Genomic DNA, 27188 nt, shown 5'->3' with positions numbered 1-27188 from the left:
TTTTTCAGTGGTGAACTGATGCAGAAATTGGCAATCGGGACAATCGTGCCCTCGTGAAAAATGCGGTGTTGGAGGGCCTTTGGGGTAACAGCTGTTGTGTTTTTTGAAACTGGTGAGCCACTGAGCTTAGCAAGGACACAAATATGCAGGGTCAGTTTGGATCATAGGTTAATGGTCAGCTCTGGCTCTCCGTGTCGCCGTTTAAGTACGCTGCTGCATTTTTTGCACTATTCTTGGTTCATTACCCCGACTGAAGGGGAGGTGTTTGCTGACTAGAGGTTAGGCTGTTATACATTAACTGTAAATAATGAGGAGAGAGGTGTCTCGACCCAGATGTCTTTGGCCAAGAGCAGGCTGCGTATTAAAGTAAATGCCGGGTATAAATGGAGAAAGATACCTGCTTCTCGGAGTCAGCTCTCTTGTTATATGGTCCATTGTTTCATATAGAGTGTCAGATAAAAACTTAAGGGTCATAGCCCCAGGGAACTGAATGCTGTCCATGAGCATCTTTTTCAATTTACTTTACTGCAGGGATCAGATGAAACTGTACCAGGGTGCAGTTTTATTCTTTTTTTTTTGGCTTGATTGTGACTTGTGGAACAAAGTAAAGTAAAGTAAAGGAATATGTCTGTATCCCAAGAGGCTCTTTCACTCTGTAACAGTATGAAGTTTAAAATGAATTTGCCTGGTCACAGAGAACACACTGCCTATCACATATATTCCCACTTTATTCATTTAAGCTATAATAAAATGCCATGGAAAATGTTTAAGTGGTTTTGGAAAACCATGAGCTAGCAGGTCTTTTTCTCAGAAGTAACTTGAAATTAGCATTTGTAAGCTATTAAAAGCTGTTAAAACCTTCCCAAGGAGAATTCCTCTTAATGCTTTAATGCTAACAACCTCCCTAATTTCAAGCACAACCAAAGAAACTATCCATAAATCTTAAGAAGTATATACTTTTATGCTCAACCACATTGCTATCTCACTTCCCCCCCCCAACTAAAATGGTACCTCTGCATATAAATTGCAGCACAGAGACTTTCGAGATGGAATAGATTATATTGTTGTGCAGTATGATCGATGGTACCCCTGAAATGATCATTTCTGAAAACATAGTGGAGATCCTGGCACTGTATTTTTTTGGAACAGAGACCTTTTTTTTTTTTTGAAATACATATTTTAAGATGTATCCTCAAGCCACTGACTGCAACAAGAAAAAGCTTTGCGCTCAAAAGGTTTTAAAAGTGATATATCCTTTGTATCTACCAGCAGTATCATCATGGTGCAGTGATGTGAGATGATGGATTGATTGTCCTCTGCTTGAGACATGTGCTGTCACTCTGTGATAGAAAGGCAGCAACTCGAGCGCTGTGCAGCTGCAGAGGATACTGTTAACGTACATGATACACCTCCTGATGGAGAGGTGTGTGCTTTCACTGATGGAAAGGATCACCAGATATATTGTATGTGAAGATTTGTCCAAAAAGATTTTTGCACTTTAGATGGCTTCTCTTTTTTGAGCAACTTTGAAAATATGAAAGATTTTTTTTTTTAAATCCACTGTGTTGCAGCTTAGCCTTAACTATTTCCAAAGATTTATTTAGAAATGATTTACTGTGAGTTGCAACCTCAGTACAAGCATATTAATTATAACAGAGCAAGGCCAGCTTTGTAATCTTGCTCACCTTGTATGTCATTAATACATTTTGAGCCTCTAGGTCTAAACATTTGGACTCCTTGTTCAGGGAAAAATACATTAAAGTTAGTTTATATTTCCATGTCATGCTGAACATGGAGCTCATCCCACAGAGGATTTGAAAACACAGCTATTTATCAAAAATACAATAAAAGCATCTCAATGAAAATTTGCATGTCAATAAATCTGCCTTTCCTCTTCCACACTGATGTACTTTGCAGCTTCAATTTAAAAAAAAAACAGTAAAATACCAAATCTCAGCTGGATGCTAAACATCTTTGCTTTACTCAGATCATTTATAAATAATATGATAATACCAATTCATTCATATTTTATTATTCTAATGTACTAAGTTGTTTTTTTAGTGTTATTGCTGTTGGCCCATTGTTCTTTACTCTCTAAAACTGACTGTGTTACTTTCCGTCACTGTTTTTGGTGTTCTGGTATCTAAGGGATTAGTTTTTAGTGGCAGACTGCTGCTTCAGCAAAGCAGTTTGTCTAAAAAAAAAAAAAATCTTTTTTCAAACTTACTTTTAAGTGTTTCCTGCATCACCATTTTCTTGTGAAATAAAAAAAAAAATCTTGACACAAAGAGATGAAATGGACGTCAAAGTGCGGAGCTGTCTCTCTAACACCCTGAGCTGTTCAGATGTCGGAGAGATCCAGAAACAGAGGAGAGAGCAGATTTAGTCCAGCTGTTTGTCTTTCTGAGCAATTTAGCAGAAAAATGTGTTATTGTAAGGCCTCAGCTGGTACATATGGTGCAGCTTTACTTTTCCCGCTTCATTTATCACCTAGATACAAATAAAATGTAAGGGAGTACAAAGCGAGTGCGTCACGCAACTCTCAATCACTCTCTTTGCCCACGTCTAATCAGCGGCGCTGCTTACTGCATGCAGAACGGCGACTCCTGTTGCTACTGGGGGAAAACTTAGTGCGAGCTTCTTGTAAGTTTTCCTGATTTTACTGACATCTCCTCATGCATACAATGCGCACGACATATTACCCAAAAGAGGGCACCTTCATGGCTGGCATTGAAATAAGGTCTGCATACGCAATCTGTTTCCTACTGGCTCCACATCTGGACGCTTGGGATTCCATAACCCTGAGTTGGTAATTTCATAAATATAGAAGTGTGTCCTAGAAACAAGACTGTAACCTGGGTGGGGGTTACCGAGGATAGATTGGTAGGTAGGACGTCTCGGCGGACCGAGATGACTTTCACATATTTTGTCTCCTCTCAGTCATTGGTGTCTGTGTAACCAAATCTTAGCAAGGCAGCAAGAATGACTGACAGTTGTGCTTGCTTTTCAGAGCATTTGCCGAAACTGCAGCCCAGGCCTTATTCAGCAGCCAGGTAAGGTGACAGAAAAATAACACTAAAGCTTACATCTTGTCCTGTGTAGAACTGCGCACAACTGTGACTCTGACAACATCGTTTATCTGGTCTTCATAAATATGCATCTCTTATTTTTTGTTCTTGGCAAATGATCCTGGAGGCTTAAATCTTTTTAATTGCTCCTGATATTTTCTCGCTACACAATGAGTGAGAAGTAAAGATTGTACAAAAACTGTGGATTTAAAGAATCAATAAAACTGACGACTAATTGAGTGATCTTAAACAGCGTTTGAAAATGGAAATGGTTATTCCCTGACTTTTTTTTTTTGATACAATGATGTATAATTTAATTTAAGTATCATTTACACACTCTTTTATCATTTACACAACTACAGCAGACATGTTGTCTTTCAATGTCTTGTTTGGTGTTACAACATTCTAACCTCATTTTGAAAAGCTGCTGTTGATGCTTTATTCGTGTGCAGGCGTCATGATAGATCGCTAAATCCTCATGTTTGTTTGTTTGTTTGGCGCTACTAGACAAGAGAGTCAGAGTTTGCATGATAAAATATGTATTGATCTCGCACAATTGGCAGCTAGATAATGCAGTGTGTTGCTCACTGGAGATTTGCTATTTTGCCAACTCCTTCGCAGGGGTGGATTAAGCTTTCAAATTATCTGACATTTAAGAGAGTTAAAGAGTGAGAGAGTTCATAATGTGAAAGGGAAGCTCTGTTAAGCTTGTAAAGTCTGACATTTTCATATAGATTTTTAGAGGCACTTAAAAACAACTTTGAAAATAAAAGAAATTAAATATTACATAGACGTTGTAGTACCAGCTGTTGTTACTTGCCCAGTATAAAGTTTGCTATGGACTCTCTTTGTCAGACCCTGTGCATTGTAGTCCTTGTGTACTTTCGTTGGGATGGTTATTTGTCGATGCAATTTCTTAATAAGCCCGGTGGCAGGAGGAAACTGCACAAATGAAAGGATTGTAAATATTGTATAGCCTTTAGCTAGTTGTGCTTAGTTTAAATAGGCCAAGCGTTCCTTTATTTTTCCTCACTTAGCTAGTCATTGATTTGCTCTTCCCTTTAAGCTAGTGCCCATTAGGTTTGCTTTAAAGCTCATGTGGAACAGCAACATCTAACGCAATGTCAAAACTTGTCCGCTCCTCTCATTAGTCCCTCACTTAGCCGCTCGAGTGTGTGTGTGTGTGTGTCCGTGTGGGGAGATTGGGAGCGGACAGGAGAGAGTGTGGCTGTAGTTTATCAGATGGTGCAGACACATTAGAGACCTGCATTATTGATGCTGTGGTCAATAGAGGTCTCCAGTGACCCACAGGAACTGGAGAGTGAAGGATGAGAGAGTGTGAGAGTGCTTCAGCCGGCAGTGAAGGCTCGAACAGAGAGGAGGGAGAGGCGGTTTTTATTGAGGCAACACAAACAGAAACTTTATTCTTAGGGGGGCACTTCTGTCGTTGCCATGGGGCATGTCGAATGATTGTAGAATATCTTAATTAATTTGAATAAAATGAAATTATAATTTGATTAAAAATAGACATGCATATCCACATATTTATTGTAAGGAGGAAAAGAAACACAGATGCGACTGCAAATTGCCATTGATCTTTAGTATCGGCTAAAATAACTGGAGACCACACAGTACAGTCAGCTGTAAGACTCAATGAAATTGCTGTAATCAGTCGCTTAAAGTGATAACTGTGTAATTGAAGTAGTTATGTAAATGTAATAAACAGTTGAAGGAACTACTTTGAAGTATGTTAGTATTGTGGGGTCCTAATTTCAATTTTTAGAATTGCGTGGACATTTTCTATTCTTTATTCTTTATTTGGATCCCCATTAGCTTCCACAAGATGTTTGCTAGTCCTCCTGGGGTCCATTCACAAAACAATATTAAAAATACACCAATTTAAAATCACAGAATATCAGCGAGACAACATAATTCAATATCAACCCAAAATTAAGACCAGAAAAGTTTTAAAAAAAATGAAAAATCTAAAATTGTCAGACTGACAGCACAGAGTAAAGAAAATAAAATTCACAGAAAAAAAATCCACAACTGCCATAACAAAATGTACAGAATCAGAGTTTTAGTGACTTCTTAAAGGAATATCTATTTTTAATCTGTCGGGCGCATGTTCCAAACTGAGACTATAAAGAACAGTTCTCATCATAAAGTTTGTTCTTGGACTTAGTGCCACCAGAAGACCAGTGCTTAGTTGACGTGTAACATACCCAAAACCACTATATACTAGTTTATCACCAACGAACCGAGGTGTGTTTTTCAGGATGATGGTATGCATAACTAACGTAAGACTAGATTTTAGTTCAGCCTCCATAGCAGCCAAGATAGTCGATAATGCATCTCACACACACTGGCACGGAAAGAACAATGAAGAACTAATCTGGCTGACCTGTTCTGTATAGAATATATGATGATATTAAAATTTTAACTGAGTTAATACTTTAATTAGTCAGGTAAATTTGTAACATAAATCCTATATCCCTATTGGAAAGTAAACAGTTAGAATAATTAGCTTAAAATAATGATTGATATATCAAAAAGTAATGAACGCTCGAAACCGTTGAAACAGATAAACAACTAAAAATAGTAAATAGTCGGAAACAAAAAGTTAAAGTCCCTCTCTGATCTTTGATTAAACCTTTGATTTGATTAACCTCTCCATTAAAAAAAATCCCCTCCTGCCTTAAAATGGCTTAGATTTAAGTATACTTGGTTGCTTTCTCTGGTAAGCGTAGATCTATTTAGTCTTTGCATCTTTCTCCACCCCAAGTTCTCCCATGACTCATCTCAAACACTGTAAAACTACTTTATGTGACACAGTGGCAAGTTGTTACATTGGAGTAATTCAGCCGTACGTGTTTAAGCAAAAAAGATTCTCAAGAACAATAATGATACAAAAAGTCCCACCCAGCAGGAAGTTGACAGGATCAGTTCTTTAGGTATGTTACTAACAAAACCTCGGAAGTCTGAATTTGTGTTTTTGAGACAGTCGTGAGTACGCTGCAGTTTCAAGGTTGAAATACTCAGCCATGGTGTTAGCTGCTTATTTTGCTCACGGTGTCTCTTCTAGCATGTAAAAACACAATATGACAAGGTTACCAGGTTAAAAACCTTGATTTTAATTCAATTCAATTCAATTCACTTCACTTCAATTCAATTCTATTCAATTCAATCCATTATCTATACACCGATTAATCCTCACTAGGGTCGCAGGGGGGCTGGAGCCTATCCCACCAGCTGACTTGGGGTGAAGGCAGGGGACACCCTGGACAGGTCACCAGTCTATCGCAGGGCTACACAGGCCAATTAACCTCAGCATGTTTTTGGACTGTGTGGCAGGAAGCCAGAGAACCTTGAGAGAACCCACGCTGCACGAGGAGAACAGGCAAACTCCTCGCATGCAAACGTCCCTCACCGGGACGCGAAGGCAGCGGTGCTAACCACTGAGCCACCTTGCAGCCCCAATTCAATTCAATTCAACTCAACTCCGTACAGTTTAATTCAAATAACTTTATTTTTCCCCTTCGGGGCAATTCAAATGCTCCCTGAGTATTTACTATAAAGACATCGTCAAAAAGAAAAAGAAAAATATTTTTTTTTAATTGGAGGTGTTGATAAACTAAAAATGAAATTATCTAAATGTATCCAGCTTCTGCCCCTACAAGTCGTAAGCAGGCCTAATATGCACTTGAATACGTTGAAATTTAAAGCTATTCTGAACAACTTATTTAAATCCCAGTGGATGGTGTTGATTAAAGTGTGCTGGAGCTCATGTGACGGGGCTGTGTGTGTATACCGGACAAAAACATACATGAGCGTCGACCATTATTTACCACATTTTAATGTCGTGTCCAGATTTTGTAATTGGCATTGCATCAGATGTCTGTGTATCGCTGTTACTTTGATCAGCTGCTGTTCAACTAGAATCTCCCTCTTCCTCTCCCTGTATTTCACTCTGTTTACCACTTCATCTCTGTTTATCTGCCTGCTTGTCACTGTCTGTCTGTATGCTTCGCACACAAACTCTCTCACATTGATGTTCCCTTGGTCTCTGCCTTTTTTTTTTTTTCCTCCCCATCTCAAACCCTCTGTGGTCCCATCTCTGTAGCTCCTGTCTTGCGCACCCAGGAAAGCTAAGTTTTGTCTTCAACGTGGTGGAGTTCCCAGCATGCACTGGGCGGCCTGCGGGGAGGCGAGGCTTGTGTACCGGTTGGCTGTTTGACCTCATCAATCCTAGCCTGGTTCTCCCTGGGAAGGCTGAATCCTCCAGCAGCCCGGCTCTGCCAAAGGTAATGAGTAGGCTGGAAAAAAGAAAAAAAAAAAGAAAAAGAAAACTGAGAGTAGAGTGTGCATATTCGTGCTCTTGGTCTTGGCTGATATATTTCTAAGTGCTCATATTTGTGAGTGCAAGTGTTCAGGCGCCGTACCAGTTGGAATCCAACACTTTTATGGAGGAAAAAAAAAAAAGATTCTGGCAAAGCTAATATCGTGCTACTCCTCCCCTGACTTTGTTTAGATTTTTCTGATAAAATTGCAAGGAAGTTAAACTGCCCATTTTCCTTCTCATATTACAGTTAAGGAGGTTCTCGAGGAAAAGAGAAGGCAACTGTGTCATAAAATAGTTCAGCGCCTGGTGTTGGGGATTCAGACAGGTTCTACTACATGTTTTATGCTTCTCTGGAACCTCATTTTTAACGTGTCAGACATTAAAATAAGAGCAAGCTTAGGGGCAGTTGTGTGTGTGTGTGTGTGTGGTGAATGGAAAAATGAAGTTACAGCTGGCAAATCCTCTGTACTACAGACTATGGATTCTAGTTGTGTGTTCTCATGTCTTAGAATATTAAGTAGATGCATTAATAGATTGGCAAACCCACAGTGGCTTATCAGCATTGTTGTAATTGCTGTCATTATTTTAAATGCTTTCTAATGTCCTCTGACTTCAGATCCATGTGAGTCTGCGACCCAACTGCACCTTTCGGCCTCCCTCTGACCCATCGGTGCCCTTCATAATGGTCGGACCAGGCACCGGGGTCGCTCCATTCGTCGGCTTTCTCCAGCAAAGGTGTGACCGTTTTAACAATACAATACAATATTATCCTGCAACACGAGTAACAATTATACAAAATAATATGTTTTAGGACCCCTCATTTTGCAAATTTCTCTCCGTCGAGAGGAATCGAGAGCATGTAATGATGCACTTGATCCTATGCCAGTGTTATGTGTTTCAAGATAAGCAGCTGAAGTAGGTCAGTGAAACGTTCATGTCAAGCATCGGGGTGTGTGCTGACTGGTGCCAAGTGTGACACAGATTATTCCGGAGAAAATTACGCACCCTGTAATGAATATTCACAATGCTGAAGTGATGTTAAGTGCACATCCTCTATGCATATTTTCAAGTCATCCGCAGAGACAATTAAATGAGACGCCGCTCAAATCCGATAAAAGTCCACGTCATGTACATCACGTAAGGCATAATAAAGCTCGCGGTGAGGGCCGCGATCACGTCAAGGATTATTTCCAACGCTTCCCTCATCTCAACAGGAATAAATTAGACCCTCTCCCGTGCGCACATTTATGACTTCTGTAATAAAGAGCCAGCAGTCAAAGCAGCACATGGGGCGTTATTGATTTAAAAATGAAAAGTCCAGTAGGTGGTGGTCGTGTTGTTGGAGTAAATCATTGCTTGTAATTGCCGAAGAGGTGGTGCGAGGATATTGACTGTTAGCTAAGTAGGTTGTGGGTCTCTCCAGCTAGTTAAACCATTGCTGTAAGCCACTGCTTGCAAAGTACTCTCAATTAGAAGAGAACGTGACATTCAGTTTAATTTTCTGAGATTCAGAATTGAAGGCTAAATCGAGATTGTAAGAAGATGACCTGTCAGAAGGATTTAATGTGACTGAAGCTTTTCTATCCAGGCTCAGGCCCGTGTGTTGAATCAGGCTCACAGCCACCATGACTTGTCAGAAAGCGGAGTAAGCCTTTTTAGTCAGACTGACACGTCTAACTCTTGGGTGGCTTTGTATAAATGAGGTTGTGCCCCAGTCAACTCCAATTGTCTCTAAATCCCCCGGATGTCTGCTCTGTTGTGGCGGGTGGCGTCCGTGGGTGATTGCTCTGAGAGGTGGCACAGCACCGGCTGAAGTGATGGCGGCGGCGGCGGACTGTCTGCAGCACAATCGGGGAAGGATGAGTGGTCATCCGGGGTTAGGCTTTATTTGTGCCTTTAGGATGGAGGAGCTCTGAAGATAGCACATGTTTTCAGACTGACCTGGTCACACCACTCGCAGTCAAACTCTTCTCCCTAATGATCAAGGTTCAGCCAGAGGGACAGAGTAATATGAACAGATATATCTCGCTTTCCTTCTAACAGCGAAACCCAAATATTGCTCTCGAAAATATAAGAAAAAAACACCAAACAAACACATTTAGGGGTTTTATTAAAGTAGAACAGCCAGATCTTGATTGATTTTTGCGGGCTTTATTACATAACACAACCGCGACACCTACATCAAATGCATCCTCGGAAGTTCAATGTCGGCTTGTTTTTCATTTTTTAAAATGTCTTTTATTAAATTTTTTTTCTTTTTATTTCGAGAAGCTCTCCACTGTTACAGCATAAACTCGTGCGAATCAATTCATCAGCACGACTGTCTCCTCAGTCCCCTCTCCCTCTTTGTGTTTCTCATCCTCTCCCCTGCTGGCCGCGTATTGTGCTGGAGGATTGTATAAACCTGTCATAGCGCGTAGCATTGTGCAGAATCTGACTTAAGATTCCAAACAAAGCCTTGCCGGCTGACTCTGCACTCTGATCGGAGATAACAATCACCAGTTTGTCAACGGGACGCCGTATCTTCCTCGAGGCCTGAGAAGGGTCCTGTTAGCAACAAAACAACACGGGGACACTTCGATCTTCCTACCTCTCCCCTCTTCCACTCCCACTGTTAATCGATGGCTGTTTTCAAAAGTACTTTGTACGAGTTTGTAGTACTGGTAACAAGTAGAAGAAGAGTCTCTTAAGGTCAGAGGCTCACTTGGTGGTACCAGGAGATTTTAATAAGGCCCTCCAGTAGTCTGGTATTGATTGCTGTGGTTTGCGTGGAGGGATTTATATGGAGAATGTAATTTTCAGTGTCTTTCTGTGTGGCTGGAAGCAGTGACGGTTAAACAAATATTGTATTTTAACTGAGTGGTTAGCCTTAATCTTCTTAGCAGCTCTAACAAGCTTTTCTTCTGGAAAAAAAAAAATCAGTTTGCTCAGTTTAATGCTTAGGTATGCCAGTGGGCATACTTGGCACATTCAATACGACAATTTGTATTAGTTTGTGTAAACAAATATTTAGCTTTGATTTATCAGTCTAACCAGACAGCTGACTACAATTAGTCAGTATCTATCTTCTGTATTATGAAGGCATTTGAAATTCAGCAGATTGAATGGACATGGGTATCATTCTGCAATGTAATTTCAGTGATTAAGCCTTGAGCTGTTGTTGTATTCAGATTTTTTTTTGTTGTTGTTCTCGCTGAAAGCCACTCAGCACGACTCGCATGGAGGTGCAAAGACGAAAATGAAAGATATGAGATAATTGTGATGTTTACCGAGTCTTAACCTCGGCTTCCCATGCAGTTTCCCACTCCTGCTGATCATCTGAATGCCGCTGAAAGGCAGCCGCCTCTGATTTCGACCCCAAATGGAGTGCTCTGTAGATGCTGCCTCCCCCCTGGGATTGTATTGCATGCTGCTATAGTGTGGGTTTGTGATGTGATTTGTATTCAGGGAAAGGCGCCAGTGTGGTCTACTCAGAATGGAATCCAGGTTTTTCATATTGGTATTGATCCCTTTAGGGCAAGCGGCGAGAGGAGAGAGACGAGCCCACTAAAATGAGTTTACTTGAGGCTGTTTGCAGATCAGAAGAATCTCGTCCAGGATGCTAATGGATGGGATCTGAGCGTTCAGATCAAGTCAGTCAGACAGCTCTGTTACCAGGCCTCATTCACAGACATAAAGTTCAAACAAACTTCTTTTCTAAAGCGATTTTATGAACAGGTGAACTTTGCATGAAATTAATGAGAACAGCACTTTGTTTTAGTATTCGCAAACACACTTTTGTATTGATTTGGTTTTTCCCTAAGGCTAATTAGTGTTGAGCCTCAACTAGCAATTGATGAGTTTGTTCATTATTTTAAAAAATGTAATAAATCTTTTAATCCTTTAGTCAGAAAAGGGCATTTATCAGATTGTCAGAAAATAGGAAAAAAATGTCCAGAATCCAAGGTGACATCTTCGCATTGATTGTTTGGTCCAAGCAAAAAATCCAAAATCTGAAGGTTACACTGAAAAAAAACAGAAAACAGCAACAGCTCCTCACATTTGAGAAGCTGAAACCTGTAGTTGTTTCAAATATTTGTTGGACAAACAACTTAAACCAGTGGTTTGCAGGTTCATGCCCCCGATTAATTCTTAAACCAATTAAAAGTTTTATCAACCAGTAGCAACATTTTGAGGATCTAAGTAAGGCTAATAATAATAATAATAGTAGTAGAAGTAGTCGTAGTAATAATGAGATTTTTGTTTTGCACTTACAATATTTGTTTTCCACTTTACATACAATACAGTTCATATTGCTTTACAATAACAAAAATTACATACATTAGGTATTTAAGAGATAGAATGAACATAAAAATGTCAATAAAATATTCTAACACTGGGTTGAAAATATCACCCAGCTCAGGTAAAAATAAATCAAAATTTAGAATTGGATGTATAACATAAGATGTACGATAAAACTTGCTGAATATAAAATGTAATAAATGCATAAAATCAACTCAGCATTTCAAAAAGAAATGCAGCAGTGCGTAAGTGCAAAGCAGAGTGCGACAAAGAATTTCAGGAACGTCATTACTAGGTGAAGGCTAAAGTAAAGAGATAAGTTTTTAGCTTTCTTTGAAAAATGTTAAGCGATCTGCCATCCCTGATATGTATTTGTAGTGTGCTCCATTGCTTTGGGGCATAGTTGAGTTCATTCATGGCTTTAAGCTGTTGCTGGAAAGTTGTGATTAAACTAGCAGCTGATGATCGCCTTGTTTCTGAATGGACATACTGGAGTTAACAAGGGAGTTAGCAACGAGCCCATTATGAGCTTTGTGTTTAAGGTCTGCTGATACATTTGTTCTGAGACTGACACATTTGCTTTTGTTTGATGGACATCACTGGTTTCATGTTGTCTTTCTTGTCTCAGATTTTTCCACCTTGTTGATGTAAATAATGCTGTCTGAACACAGTGCTGGTTACCTAAATCTTAATAACTGTATTGCAGCAAAGCAGTCTTGTTTATTTATTGCTCCCACACAAAAGGCATCCATTCAAGTGTAACTCCACTCGATGTTTTTGCCCCTCCTAGATTTCCTGTGTCCTCTGAGGGAGCCAACCTGCAGTTTCAAAACTGCTGACAAAGTCCCCCTCCTTTTAAAAAATGTGTTTTTCTTATTGTTCCTTCAGTTAGATGTCTGAGCTTCATATGTGCAGAATTTGATGCTAGAAGGCTGTTCTCACATTCATCTTCTGAAAGAATGAGCTTTCTCTGTGCTCGCCTTATTTGATGACTGGAAGCTTGTTGTAGTCCAGCAGGAGAAAAGTGGTGAAACTTGCAGCCTCGTACGCTGACAGCGAACCTGCTGTTAAGTAGCAGCCATCTTTTGTGCAGTGGTTGAACATTTGAAATATAAATTAATCACATATATAGTGAGAGTAATTTAACTTCTTTGTGAAATCTATTTTTCTTGTTTCAAAACACGCCTGGAGGGGGTCCGTCTTTGGTAATTAATTTTCCCTCACTCAGACTATTCAGTTAATCAACAAATTACTTCAGGACCAAATTAGTGTGTTAACGGCTAATTTTTAAGCACTATATGACTCCATTAATCTCAGGAGTTGGCTGCCATTTTAATTTTGTGATAGCTGGAAAACACAGCAGGATCTGAGGCGAACGGTAACGGATGGGGTTTAGAAGCGGCAGCACCTTATCCTCAGAGTGCAGCAGTATGGCACAAAGGGCCCACTCTCAGTGCTTCTCTGTGGTATTTCTCAGCCCCTCGTCGTGGTTGGTCACTTCAACCCCCTCCCCCCCCAACGACATGGGCAACAGATAATGTCGGCCTCTTTAGACAGTCAACTGACTGATGGCATCATGAAAGGTTGGGGGTCAACTGTTGTTATCTGGGAAAGAGCTGTCACCTTTGCAGCAGGTGTCTGGCACAGATAACAGCATCCTCAGAGCCGCTTTGTGCCACTGCGTTGCAGTTGCCTGCAAAGGATTCTGGGAGGTTTGCCAAACTCCAAAGCCACAAGAGAAATCACTTTTTCAGGAGCAGTTTTTTTTTTTTTTTTTTTTTGCACTGAATAACAGTTGGACACACATAAGCATATGAGTAACACACACACACTGAGCCCTAGTTTCATTTTCAGCTCCTGTTTATAGTGATTGGATCTATCCTTCTGTTTGGGTGAAATTTAATAATACATACAATGTCCTTACTTCTGCATGCACGGTCGTTTCCGTGCATTAGGCAATTGTGGCACTCAGTGTACCGTCGGTGCAGACAGTGCTTAATAGTGTCACTTCTCTTCTTTAACCTCTGCTGCGAGGAAGGACTCACTCTCCTCCATCTGGTCTGGTTGTCGGTTTGTATTGATTGACTGCTAACATCCGCTGTTTGACTTTCAGAGCGGAGGAGAGACAAAGGAAGCCTGAGGCCGTATTTGGCGAGACCTGGCTGTTCTTTGGTTGTCGCCACAGAGACAGAGACTACCTGTTCAGGTAAGCTGTGTTTCTCCTTTCAGTTCAGTGGTTGTTCAGACATTAGCAGCAGACACGCAAGTTGCAAGGTGTGGTCTCCGTGGATTGGATTAGTTTTTTCGGCGCATCCCTAAGGTGCTTGATCGGATTGAAATGTGGCGAATTTCGAGGCCAAGTCAACACCTCGAGCTCATCGTTATCCTCAAACCAATCCCAACCAGTTTTTGCAGTGTGATAGGGAGAATTATCCTACTGGAAGAAGCCACTGCCATCAGGGAATAACATTGCCATGAGGAGATGTACATGGGCTGTAACAATATTTAGGTGTATATGAATCCCAGTACCCAAATATTCCCAGCAGAACATTCCCCAGAGCATCTTGATGCCATCAAAAAAAAAAAAAGAAGTGATCCGGGATTCTTTCTTCCATTGCTTCATGATCATAGCTCTGACACTCATGTGCCTATTGTACACACTCATGGTGGTAAACAGTGGTTAGCATGGCCACTCTACTACACTTATCTACACACCTCCATACACATATGTGTTCTGATACCTTTCTATCATCGGCAGTATTAAAGCTTCCAATAATCTGTGCTGCAGTAGCTCTTCTGTGTCACTGGGCCACACATGCTGGCCTTTATTAACATGCGATCGACACTGAGGTTTGGCTCCCTATGACTCTGTCATTAGGTTGTCCTTCCTTTCTTGGGCGACTCTAACGAGATAGTCAATGTTATTCACTTCAGCCGTATTGGTTTTAATCTTGTGGCTGGTTGCTGGAAACTACTCTATACATACTTTGCTTAACCTTTTGTGAGTAAGATATGCAGCTCTTCATACCCACATCCCACTTCACCTTGCCACTGCAATTTCCATGGATTGAAATCTGTGACCAGCATAATGAACGTTGCAGATGTGGGTGTTCTCTTTCAATACTATACATAAGCACCGTGGACATTGTATATTAAGCACTCAGCTCAAGGATATGTTGTAAGATGTATGGGAAGAACATGGACATGCGAAGCTGTTTAAGCCAAGGGCACTTCCTCTGCTCCTGTGAGTAATATTAGACAAGAATGGCAGCATCTTGTGGTGGCATATGATTGTGACTCAAGGCAGGATGTTGCATAAAGGTTCTGTGACTTTTTATTATGGTTGGGGTTCAGTAGCCATCAGTATCATACCAGGTTGGTAAAATATCAAACTTGGTTAAGCTCAGAAGCTAATAAATGTTTTAGCTTTTGTTCATTTACCAAGAGTAAGTTTAGAATCAGAATCAAAAAGACTATTGATCCTCAAGGGGAAATTGCTAACATTGTAGGTAACATTGAAGCTGCGCTAACAGATATTTCAATATAAACAATGAATCTAATGGCTGTGTAATGTTGTTTAAAAAGATGAACTCAGCAGGATCATCACCAAAGTCTTCACTTCTCCTCAGCTCTGAGGAGCAAGTCATTGTTTTGGTTTACAGACCCCATCGTCATTGCTTTGGTTCACTCTCTCATCAACTTGTTCCAGCAGGAACATGAAAAACTTTGTTAAGCCCATTGTACACTTCCTGCCCAGCGCCAGAAAGCACACAGATAAAGTTACAGCAAGCTGTTGATGGAGCTTTTAGCAGCTAAAGTGCGAAATATTTTCCACGGTTGCTGACAGAGACCAAACAGAGCTAAAAGTAGAGACAATATGGGACTTTAATTTGTCAGCTGGACAGAAGCATGGCTCCAGATGAATACAAATTTTTCACCATGTCTGCTAAAAGTGTAACAAAGCAATTGTTCTCTAATACAACACAACTTTAAATGTCAACTGTGGCCACAGCTTGTACTGCTGTTGTTAAAAGCCAAACCTAAATAGAGTCAAGACTTGCTAATGGGTTAAGATTCACTGAAGCTCTATTGAATTACTACCCTGCTGTTTATTAACACAAGATTTAAGGGTTTAGTTCTCAGCACTGGCACAAGTTTGTATTCTAGCCTGGATCCAAGTAGAGGAGCTGTTTTCTTGTGACTATATGTCCAGAAGAAGTTTACATAATGAGCATCCAAATTAATGTCGACCTGTGATATAATTTCCATTATAATTTGTTCACAATCATTCTTTTTATATCAAATTTCCATCCATCTGTACAAAGTATCAGGGGTCTGTTTTTCACTATGTTAACTGACATCAGCCTTTGAGGAGATCGCTGCTCTGATTAGTTTGTTTTGGCTTTACTCTCTTCAGACTACATGCTAATTGATCAGCTCTTGCTAGTATCAGCAGCGAGCGTGTGCTCAACGCCGGTGCACTGATCGAGTTCTTTTGCAGGATTAAATAGTGCGAATGGATTAGCATCCTTAATCACACAAGAACAGATCACAGAGGATGTTGTTTGTTCCCCTTTGTTTCCTCTATCCCTTATTTAAATACTAACTCACAGCCAGGTAGTAGGAAGTGTTTGTTCACAGTGTGGGCCTCTCTGATGAATACCCCCACAGTGTTGACCAAAATGATTAGTCTGTATTTTATGAGCCACCCATGAAGAGTTGCACTCAATTTAAATAGGTTAGCAGAATGAGAACAACATACCTGCAGTAGAATTGGCTGCCTGCATTCGTCTCTGTTGGATTTCTCTTAAAGGAAGTGCAATTCCATGTGTAGCATTGCCTTGGCATGCAGAAACCTGCTTAGCACACTTTGTTGTATTTTTCGATGTCCCAGATATTTACAGGAAAGTTGAGCCGAAGTCGTAAGTAGGGGATGAAATATGAACTTGCATAAATATAGCATAAACTGCTTTTTATACTTATAAATATTACAAAATGTCAAGGCAGGATGTGACCAAGTCTCCGATCGTGATCTGAATGCCAAAAAAAACAAACAAGGCTCGCGATGTGCCTCAATCAGCCGCAGCACTTAACATCCCCGTGAGAGATTGATGCCAGTCTGCCTGCTTGTCACATCAAACTTGTCCTCCTCTCTCCCCTCTGCTTCACTTCTCCTCCCCCCCTCGCTTTGATTTTTCGGCCTCTTTATGGCATGTGATTCCACACCGTAGGGAAAACATGACTGGAAGGCCTGCTGGGTTCATGTTAGGGTGCGGGATATTGCTACAGGCTGTTGTGTGCATAAACACACCAAGGAGTCTGGCAGGTTTTTGGCTCTCGTAAACCCCTGTCTGCTGTGTGTTTCTAAGAAGTCAACTGTCCTTTGTCATCCGCCAGTTTCCGCTCGCACGGTTATCAATCTATCAAGATTTATTTTCAGACGTCAAACAAACAACGCTCTGCGATCCTTCTTGTTGTTATTCATGTTGCTGCGCTTGTGCCCACACAGACATTTTAATCACACATCTTGGTCAAAAAGAATGAGATGTCTTTTAATGACTGTCTTCAATCAAATATTAGGTTGTAAACATTGCAGGAGCAGCAAAACATTCTGGACATTTCAAATAGAACAAAGAAGACGGTTTCTTTCTCGGTTTAGTATTCACACTGCATTGTCTACGTGTTATCAAAAAATGCGTTATTTTGGTCCAGAGGTTACAGCAAAACACAGACCCCTGAGGCGAAGACCTTCACCTATGATCTCAGAGCCACGGCTTGTTATGAGCGTGCGCGTTTGTTTCTTTCCGCGTGTGTTCCTGCTCATTCCGACTGCTTAACTTTAAACAAGATTCTCTGAGCCACAGTAAACCTTATTCCCTCACCTCCTTCTTCCTTCCTTCCCTTCCAATAGCACCCCAGGCCCTGTAAAAACACTGAGGCAGAAGAAGGAGTAGTTGGCAAGCAAAACACCCATAGGGAGCAAGGTTACACCTAACTGCAAGGCAGGGAGGATTGATTGTAAAAAGATGCTTATAACAGTGACTCGACCTTGCTTATGAAATCTATATTTTTTTTGCAGTTCTCTTGTTAAACAAGATAAATTGGTTGTCTGGCACAGTTTCACTCAGACCTTTTGCCCATCAGTGTTCTGTTTTATCGAGCCTGACAGGTTTTTTTGTTGTAGGAAATGTTTGGGGGGGGTTACATGTCTTGCAAGGTGGTTACTAAATATCTGAAGGGAGTGTTGAATGTTAAAGGATAAACAGTTGGTATGAAAACTATGTTAAATACTTGGTATTATTATTATTGCAGCAGCTTCATTTATTTTTTTGCTTGCAATAAAAATCTGCTTTCCCCCCATAAAACCATTACCAAGTGCCATCTCACAAAGTTGGTCTCTCATTCACAGACTTGAGGTCATCGGTAAATGAAGCTCAGGTCTCCCGACTCTACCTCTGGAAAGACTCATTACCACAAATTAGGAACAACCTAACAATATCCCATGAATAACCCCAATAACCCCTATGTGCAATTTTCCTTTTCCCAGAGAGGAACTCGAGGGTTTCGTGTCCAGCGGTACTCTCAGCCACCTGAAGGTGTGTTTCTCCAGAGACGACAGGGGAGACGAGGAGTCCGCAGCCCCACAACCCAGATACGTCCAACACAATCTGCTGCTTAATAGCCAACACGTCACTGAAATCCTGCTCAGACAGAACGGTTACCTCTATGTCTGCGGGTAAGACTGACACTGATTTTGTTTTAACCTTAATTCATCCTGAGTGCTCGCTTCTACTTTGTTTTACATTTATCTAAGTGTCCACCTGGCATGGCTGTGTCATGTTCCGGCTGCACTTATAGTTCAATGCCTCCGCTGTGAGTGTTGAAAGGACTGCAGAGCATCTCACTCGCAGCTCTTTTCTACACTCTGGCAATCTTAATATATATTGCCTACTTTTGTTAGTTCACCTTGTCTTGTAAATCAGTGTAGATTCCTTTCTTTGTTCACATCCGACAGAAATCTAGTATTTGATCATACATTAGCCTGAGAGTCTGTTGAAATATATCATCTTTTTTACAAGAGAGACAAAAAAATGGCCATGCACTGAAGTTAACACAGTTGGAAAAAAAAAAAAAAACATTTACATGCAGCTTATACAGTACTAACAAAGGATCTAAGAGAAATCAAGGAAAACGCTCGAGCGTTCATTCATGAAATGTGTTCTGAATGTAGGTTTGAATGCCTGACATAAAGACACTCTTTTCAGATAAAGTTATCCCTGCTGGGTCTTTCCTTATCAAAAGTAGTTCTCTTATTATATAACATTTTGCCTTTCCCTAATTTCCCTAATATCTTATCTTGTTATTTTTTTACTATATTGTTAAAACCTGATAGACTTTCACTTGAGCAAAAATGTATTTGAATGTAAATCCCAGCATCACGGCAGGTGATACAAACTTTTATCTCAGCTTGATGTTCTGCTTAATACTTAAGCCGTTATATCTGTTACATATCACATAAACCTGTATTGATCCAAACTTCCACAGGCTTCTCTGCATCTTATAAGTTCCCTGTTGTCCAAAAACATTGTGCTCCTGCAACAGTTTAACTGTATTTTATCATATTAAAGCAGAATAATAGGAATCGAACCTTAATCTGTGCATTATTCACTATTCAACATGTGACCATTGTATGAACTTAAACTACTTGAATGCGATTACTAATTTCGGCTGTTACGAAAATGATTATCAGGTAAATGTAGACTATGCACAGCATTTGTGTTTGGCCCGTATGCCCTGACCTGTTGCTGACCTGAACTAACTTGCAGCCTTTGCGTCATTTTTGTGAAATTCAGAACAGACTCTTAAGTCACAGGAGATGATCCAGCTTTATCTTGTGTGATCAGTGTTTGAAACAGGATAATGCATTTTAAAGTGGTAGACAATAAGATTACAAAGAATGGCTTGCCATGAACCTCCCTCTTTCATCCACGGAACATACAGTACTGCAGAAGTTTCAGGCACGAAAAAGTAGTCAAATTTATTTAAAAGCACATTTAACACAATGAGAGATGAACCAAAGTTCTCTACAAATGAAATAGCAGACCATAAAACACCATCATTCAAAAGAGAAATCTGAATAAATAGACAATAAAATAGTCAAAATGAAAGATAGAACACAATAAGGGATCAAGTCAGGGGGAAAAGGCTCTGTTTGATTTGAATGCCAAAGAAAGGAGTTAGGTCTTGAGCAAAAATGTTACACTTTGTGAAGTCTGAGTTGTTCTCGGAAAGGTAAACAGTTTCAGAAATTAGGAGCAGCCATTGTGAAGGCTCGATAACCTCTATTATTGTGCCTTGGCGTCGAGAAGCATCTGGTTGGTCAACCTCAGTTCTCTAACTGGGGTAACAGTTCTGTTAAATATGCATTAAAAACATTTAGAACAAACAATAAAATCTAATAATCAATCCTGAAATAGACACGAACTCAGGGAAGGGGAGCCAGTACTGGTGTTAGGTGATCATGCTGTTCTTTCCTGTTGAAGGACAAGCAGCCACATTTTATACCAGCTGCAGACTCTGAAGGGATGACTGCTCTACACCCACATAACAAGAATTATAGTAGTCTAACTGTATAGTAACAAAAGTACAAGTATGTTTTTCAGAATCTTCGGGGACAGAGATAGGCCTTCACCTTGGCAAAAGTCCTGACAGAAAAAGCTAATTTTGACCACTGAGCTGATCTGTCAATTAAATCTGAAGGAACTGTCGAAGATCACTTCAAGGTTTTACAAAGATCAGTTGTACGAAGCCAATGGGCCCCTAGTGCTGTTAGGGTCATCCAAAAATTACGGTTAACCAAACATAACAATCTAAATCTTGTTTTCATTAAGATTACAAATGTTTAAATCCATCCATTTTAAATAGTCCAGCATTTCTTCACTGAGTCCTTACATTTTATTTTTACAAGCAGATAGAATTGTATGCCATCTGCAAAACAATAAAAAGGAATCTCATGTTTCTTAAATGTGGACCACATGGGCTGCATATACAATGAAAATAGAATTGGGCCATAAATGGAGCCTTGCGGGATCCCGCAAGCAGGGATGCAAATATAGAATGCTTGATTTCCGGACACTGTTCAAGAAGTGATACAGAGATTCTGTGTTCAATACAACAATCAAATCAAGAAGTATCATAATATAATATGAGAGTTTCCCAAATCAACAGTAAATAGGAATATTATTAAAACCTCGTGGCAAGGTTTAAACCGGTCTGAAACTTTTCGTACATGCCATGATTATCTACAAAAGTTAACAGTTGAATAAAAACTACTTTATCCAAAACTTTGGACAAAACATGAAACATAAGGGTCCAGATTCTGTGATTATACCTCAGCATGGTGATGATGGTGGTGAGATCAGGGCTCTGTGGGGGCCAGACTATCAGCTCTGAAACTCCTTGTTCCTCTTGTTGTGTGGAAATAATGCTTTATGACCCTGACTGTATGTTTGGGCTCATTGTCATGGGCTACCTGATGTTTCAAATAAAGTTCGCTACAGGAATATACAATAGTTTCGGTGATAAATGTGTATGACATGAATATATAATTTCATTTCCTTCTGGCATTGATGCTAAAGTGGCTTTCTTACAAGGACAATATCACGGTTTGTTAAAAATCTGAACACAATCACAGCGGCCTTTCTTCGTACATCACTTCTCTGATTCCTTTGGCTACTGTCGCTTTACTTCACCGTGATGCAATAATGTATTCTGGTTATATCATTCCCCTTTCCCCTGTTTTCATATCACAACACATTGTTGCTGACAGTACAAAGACAAAAGCAAAACGCACACAGGCACATAGCATACCAAATCATGTCAGGATTGTATAGGTACGTATCACATTCTTTTTCGAGTGTTTCTCACTGCCAGGCTGCTTTCCTCACCTGAAAGTAAATGACTTTTGAAACATCAGAACTGTGCGAATTCTTCAGAGTCAGAAAATATCACTGTTGGATGATGAATCTCCCCTAGTATGCTGCAACAGCAAGATAGAGATTTCAGCCATTTCCTTCCAGGATACACTCCAGGACTGGCAGCGTTTGCTGGCTTTATAAAATATTGGCTTGCCACACTGTGTAGACATACATAGAATTGTTAAAAAAAGACTGTCTATTGATTATATTGCAATTTTTTCTAACATATAGTTGTAATTTTCTTCTCCAGGGACGCAAAGAACATGGCTAAAGACGTGAACGAGACCCTGATTGAGATGATTAAAACGGAGCTTCAGGTGGACCAACTGGACGCCATGAAGAGACTGGCAGGGCTTAGAGAGGAGAAGCGCTACTTACAGGACATCTGGGGCTGACGGTGGATGACGAGATAAGGGCATTTTGCAACATCCGCTGGCCTTTCTTACGTCTCCCCCCCAAAAAAATAAAAAATCAGCATGCTCAGCTGTAACCTCTAGAACCATAAAATTGTGGATGCTGAAGCCTGAAGGTAGTTTACAGCACCCAACGCTACCAAGATGGAATGTACCTCTCTGACCCGGGGATATCGGTTCACTACATCATCTTTGGCTCTGCTGTTTGAACAGAAATGACCTTGGTCAGGGCAGTAGTGCTGGAGATTGGTCCTGCAGTGTGAAAATGCTTTTAGTATAGACAAGCCTTCTCTATTTGTCCTTTCTCTGGGAAAGGCATTTACTTCCATCGGCTGTGATGGAGTGATTTTGATGAGACAGAGCGTGGGATATCGCTCCAACCTAGATGGAAACAACACAGTGCAATCTGTAGTTCTTAAACGACACACATGCAGGAAATTGTTTATTTTCATTCAACGGAAAAAAGAAATCATCTTTTTTTTCACAAGTTATGCGTTTTTATAATATGCCAAACCCCCACTGCCTACTAAATGCACCGCAGTTTGCCTCTGAAGTCATAATCAGTCAGAATTTTCCCATTATTTTCTGTAATTAACGTTTTGGAAATGTATCTCAGTTCCAAAAATGACTGATATCATCATGATTCTTAGCAAAATATTGCAGCTTTAGTTTTCTTTTTTATCACATTTTTTACATAATGACAGCAGGTTTTAATGTATTTGACAATAATTTAGATCTGTGGCGATGGAGTCAACATTCGGTAGTTTATCATGACAGTGTGCTAATGGTCAAGCACAGAAGGCGAGAATCTCAGTGATAACACGCAGCCTTGACCAGGGCAACTGATCTAACTGACTTGGTTTCTGTCTGCGTCCACAGACCCAGCAGACTGCCACTTTAGAGACAATGAACTCCCAACTTTCTCTAAGTCCTGCAAAACCAAGTAAAATCTCTCGACACACAAGCATCTGTGCTTTGTGTGATCAGGAATTAAAAGACGTTTCACAGTAAACTATTGTTGTCCAGTGTTTTCCTTCGCTGTGCACACACAGGTGTGTTTGCAGATGACCTTAGACGCATGTGTTTGAAGTGTGTGAACGAAAGGGAGGGGTGACTGGAAGCCTTCTTGGCATGTTTAGGAGGCAGTGGGAATTATTTAGGAGCTAATGAACTCTGATTGATTGGGAGTGATTGTTTTATTTAAATTTAGAGATAATTTGATTGTTCAAGGTGACTTTGGTCAGAATATGAAGATGTTAATTGAAGTCTTTTCGCAACGGGCTTCTTAACGCTGCACAGAGCCCCAGAGAGAGGCTTCTCAGAATTAAATCTTCTAACAGCAGTCTTTTTATTTATCCTCTTGTAGGGAGGAGAGAGAAAAACATGTTTACAATCTCTGCCGCCTGAGCCGTAGATGACACCGCATTCGCAACGTTTTTGAGCCGAGTAAACAAAACATTTACTGTCGCGGAAAACAATCCCTGATAATGAATAATTGGTTTAATACAGTGTTGTTGAAAGGTAGAGCTGTCCTTGTGTTTGTCCAGGCGCAGCTGGCTGCACCTCCTCACCCTCATCTCTCAGTGTCCTGCTGCTTCGCCAAGTCACAGGAACAGAGGAGGACAAAATCAAAATAATGATGCCGTGTTCGCATAACAGCATCACCAATCTCATCTCAACACTCACTTGCGCGCATGATACATGGCCTCCATTTGAGGCAAGACTCCAATTTTTTATCTGAGAAGTGGCCAAAACTTGTGTACAAACTGTAAGAAGAAAGAAAGTTCAATCAAAGTGACACAACCGTGATCATTATTAGTGATTAAGTTTAGAAGCATGAAGTACACTTTGAGTGCTGCCCTTATTTACCTACCTCATTAATATGCCCTCGTCTCTGTTTAAAAACTACCCTAGTGTGGATTGAGAGTGCGCCGGCTGCTTGTGTCACCCTGTCCGGCGACCACCCAGGACTGATGAAGTTTTAAATTACGTCTTCATAATTAAAAAGGTTCACCGGGGCAGATTTGTCCTGCAGCGAGAGTGAAAGACAGAGCTGAGAAGATGGTCAAGAATAAATCAGAGCACTTGGAGGTCAGCGCGACCGCAGAACAGTAGCACCTCCATGATAGATGCCCCTTGTTAAGAATGGCTTAAATGAAGCAGAAAGATGTGTGCTGAAGATAATGACTGTTATTATGGAAGTGTTGAGTGTGCCAAGTAGGGAAATGCACTTTATGTCAATGAGCTCAGAGATTTTGAAAGAAGGAAAAAAAAAAAAAAAACTGCTTAACATTTGGCTCCGTGGTGCAGAAAGTACAAGTAGTGTTGATGAGGAGAGTAACTGGAACCTCCCCCACTCTTCCCTCCTTGAGCGCTGCGAGGATGGTGCCTTAATTAGGCAAGTGACAGTATGTCCAATTCATTTGGCTTAGGTCTGTGAATAATGTGACTGCAGTTGAAACAACAGCGGTAATTTTAGGAGTAAACAGCAAGTGGAAAGTGTTGTCCCTTATGACAAAACTTTGGAGGATTCAGTTTTGCATAGGTACCTGTGTGTGTGTGTGTGTGTGCTGAGGAATGGGAATAAGGGAGGCAGTTTTTTTTTTTCTTAGTTCAAATGAAAGTTGCCAGGAATAGCTCAGAAACCTGAGCATCTTTATCAGGTTTCCAGCAAAGGATGACAACTTTATTTATCCATATTTCCTGTCGTGGATTCCTGACTGTGTAATTTCTAGTGGACAGCTGAAGGTTTGATTTAGTTTCAAGGCTGTGGAGAATTCTTCCCGTCTTTCCGCATTAGCGCAGGCGGAAGTTCCTCCAAACTGCACTTCAGCTGTGTTGTATCATTAAAAAGAGACACTTCCACTTTGTCTCAGCAGTTGTCAGTCTGCCTTCAATGACCCAAGAATGTCAACGTCAGCTCTTTGATGTGGCATCGACGACAGCCCTGCAAGCAGCACACAGATGCACACTGAGAGCCGCAGTCAGTCTGCTCTCCAGTGTCCCAGCTGTGCACAAACACTTTAACTTCAGCATCTGTCAGGAGAGCTGGAGGAAAATCTATGTTTTTCTAAAAAGGCTGCAGCGCTCGTATTGAGTTCCCCGTTTTCATTGTGAGATACCCGTGTTGTTCTGGTCTCTGTTTATTGATGGAACCAGAGAGATACCCCGGCTTCCGATTCGCCAGAACAAACATTTGCTGTAATTGATGCTGGCAGGAAGAGAAAGTATTCAATAAGAAAGAATTGTTCTCCCTGTGGGTTAAAAAATATTTCTATATTGGATTCAACTGACCAAGGAGGCCATGTGGTTTCTGCCAGATTAACATTTAAATTTAGGATATTTGACACTTTCTTATGACATGTAGAGGAAAGATTTCCCACACCAGTCAGGTATTGTATGTCCAGAGGAAGGAAGCAGAAACTACTTAGTGTTTACTTTGAGTAAACTTATTTTAAACAGGTGACACATCATAAGTGAGAGAATAAAACACTAATAACCAATGAAATTAACAAAGTTTAGTACAAAGAACAGTATGTACTTAGCCGATGCCACAGAAGTGAGTGTAACCCTTTGTAATATCACTTAAATGTCAAATGAGTCATATTTGCATCTCCTCTTAATAGCTGCATTATTTCTTAATGTGATACTTGGATACTGATTCTGATGCGAGAAGGATCATATTAATAATATAAACCCAAAATAGACCCTTAGTGCAACAAAAGCTAATACAGCTGTGATGACTAAAACACAGGTAAAAAAAAATCTATGTTCCCTGAACCTCGCTAGGAAGACCAAAACTTTCTTAGTTTTGGACCTATTGGTTGTGTCTGCATCATGGCTCCACATGGAAAAATCTGATTGTGACTTTACAAGGATGGAGACCAACCGAAAGTAACCGAAAACCCAGTTAAAGCAGCAAAAAGAAGGTGCAGAACAAGCCATAGTACCACGAATCAGAGCTGCAGTGACTGTCTTTCTAAAATGGTGCCACAGACAGTGAAGGTATCCAAGGAAGAATATCTTGCTTGCACTTCAGCACAGAATTGCTATAGAACATGAAAAGAAGTCTAATTAACTTTTTTTTTTTCATTCGTTGGTCAGATGATGGTGAGGTAGCTGCTAAAGACCATGACTGCCACAGTGAATGCATACTCCTGACAGTGAAACACAGAGGTGGGAGTTCAAACAATATTGTGAAGAGGACATTTATAGATGGCACCATAAGTGCCTGTGGATATATACCAAAAAACACTGGCTGACAAGATGACTCCCAGTCTGCAGAAACTTGGCAGAAGTGGGATATATCAGCATGGTAACAATCCACAGCAAACTGCCAAAATCACACAAAAGTTTTTATAGAAGTGAGAAAAAAAAAAAAAAAAAAGTGGAAAAAAATATGACCTGACCAAGTTTATCATCTGACTTGAATCCAATAGAACACAGTTGGAGTGTTTTAAAGAGAAAGGCAGAGCAACAAAACCCCGCCAGCAAAGAGCAGCTGAAAAAAAATCTGTCTCTGAACAATAGCATCTCTCCAGAAATTTGATATCAAGGGGGGATTGAGTTTCTACTATGGGTTCTGTATTTTTAATGAAGTAAATCTAAACTGTTACTTTTTAGTAGTGGATTTAGTAGTGATGCAAATATGACAAGGTGTTACAACTTTGAATCAGTTGATATTTATGTGACAGTGCGCATATATATAAATATACCCCCCTTCTGTCATCAAATAAAACTCATATGATTACCTTATGCCCTGCGATAGACTGGTGACCTGTCCAGGGTGTCCCCTGCCTTCGCCCTAAGTCAGCTGGGATAGGCTCCAGCCCCCCGCGACCCTAGTGAGGATTAAGCGGTGTATAGATAATGGATGGATGGATGGATGATTACCTTATCCTGTTTATCCTATGTATGCATACATTAGCAATGTGCAGGTGCCAATCCAACAAGAGCAACAACAACAAGCGTCTTACATCTAAGTATCATCATCATACCCCTTCGTCATCTTCATTTCTGTCGAAGAACATCTATATTTCTGTACCATTTCTTTCTGAACTGATTTCTGTTTTTACTTTAGTTCAATAACTCAAAGCCATTCTGCAAA

At 40.4% G+C, this 27188-nt stretch overlaps 1 protein-coding gene across 2 annotated transcripts in view; it reads left to right on the top strand.

The window, feature by feature from the left end:
- Positions 1 to 23093, top strand: part of mtrr (5-methyltetrahydrofolate-homocysteine methyltransferase reductase) — a 31322-nt gene extending 8229 nt beyond the window's left edge. For both annotated transcript variants that reach the window (XM_008298549.1, XM_008298548.1), the window contains exons 10-15: positions 3011 to 3053; positions 7192 to 7372; positions 8027 to 8145; positions 13805 to 13897; positions 18239 to 18427; positions 21919 to 23093. In XM_008298549.1, coding sequence (XP_008296771.1) covers positions 3011 to 3053; positions 7192 to 7372; positions 8027 to 8145; positions 13805 to 13897; positions 18239 to 18427; positions 21919 to 22063 — 770 coding nt within the window. In that variant the 3' untranslated portion in view covers positions 22064 to 23093. The remainder of the gene's footprint in view (positions 1 to 3010; positions 3054 to 7191; positions 7373 to 8026; positions 8146 to 13804; positions 13898 to 18238; positions 18428 to 21918) is intronic.
- The last annotated feature ends 4095 nt before the right edge of the window (positions 23094 to 27188 follow it).

This window comes from Stegastes partitus, unplaced genomic scaffold, assembly GCF_000690725.1.
Source record: "Stegastes partitus isolate 25-593 unplaced genomic scaffold, Stegastes_partitus-1.0.2 Scaffold1327, whole genome shotgun sequence".
NCBI classification, from domain to species: domain Eukaryota; kingdom Metazoa; phylum Chordata; class Actinopteri; family Pomacentridae; genus Stegastes; species Stegastes partitus.
This window is presented reverse-complemented; position numbering and strand designations above follow the sequence as displayed.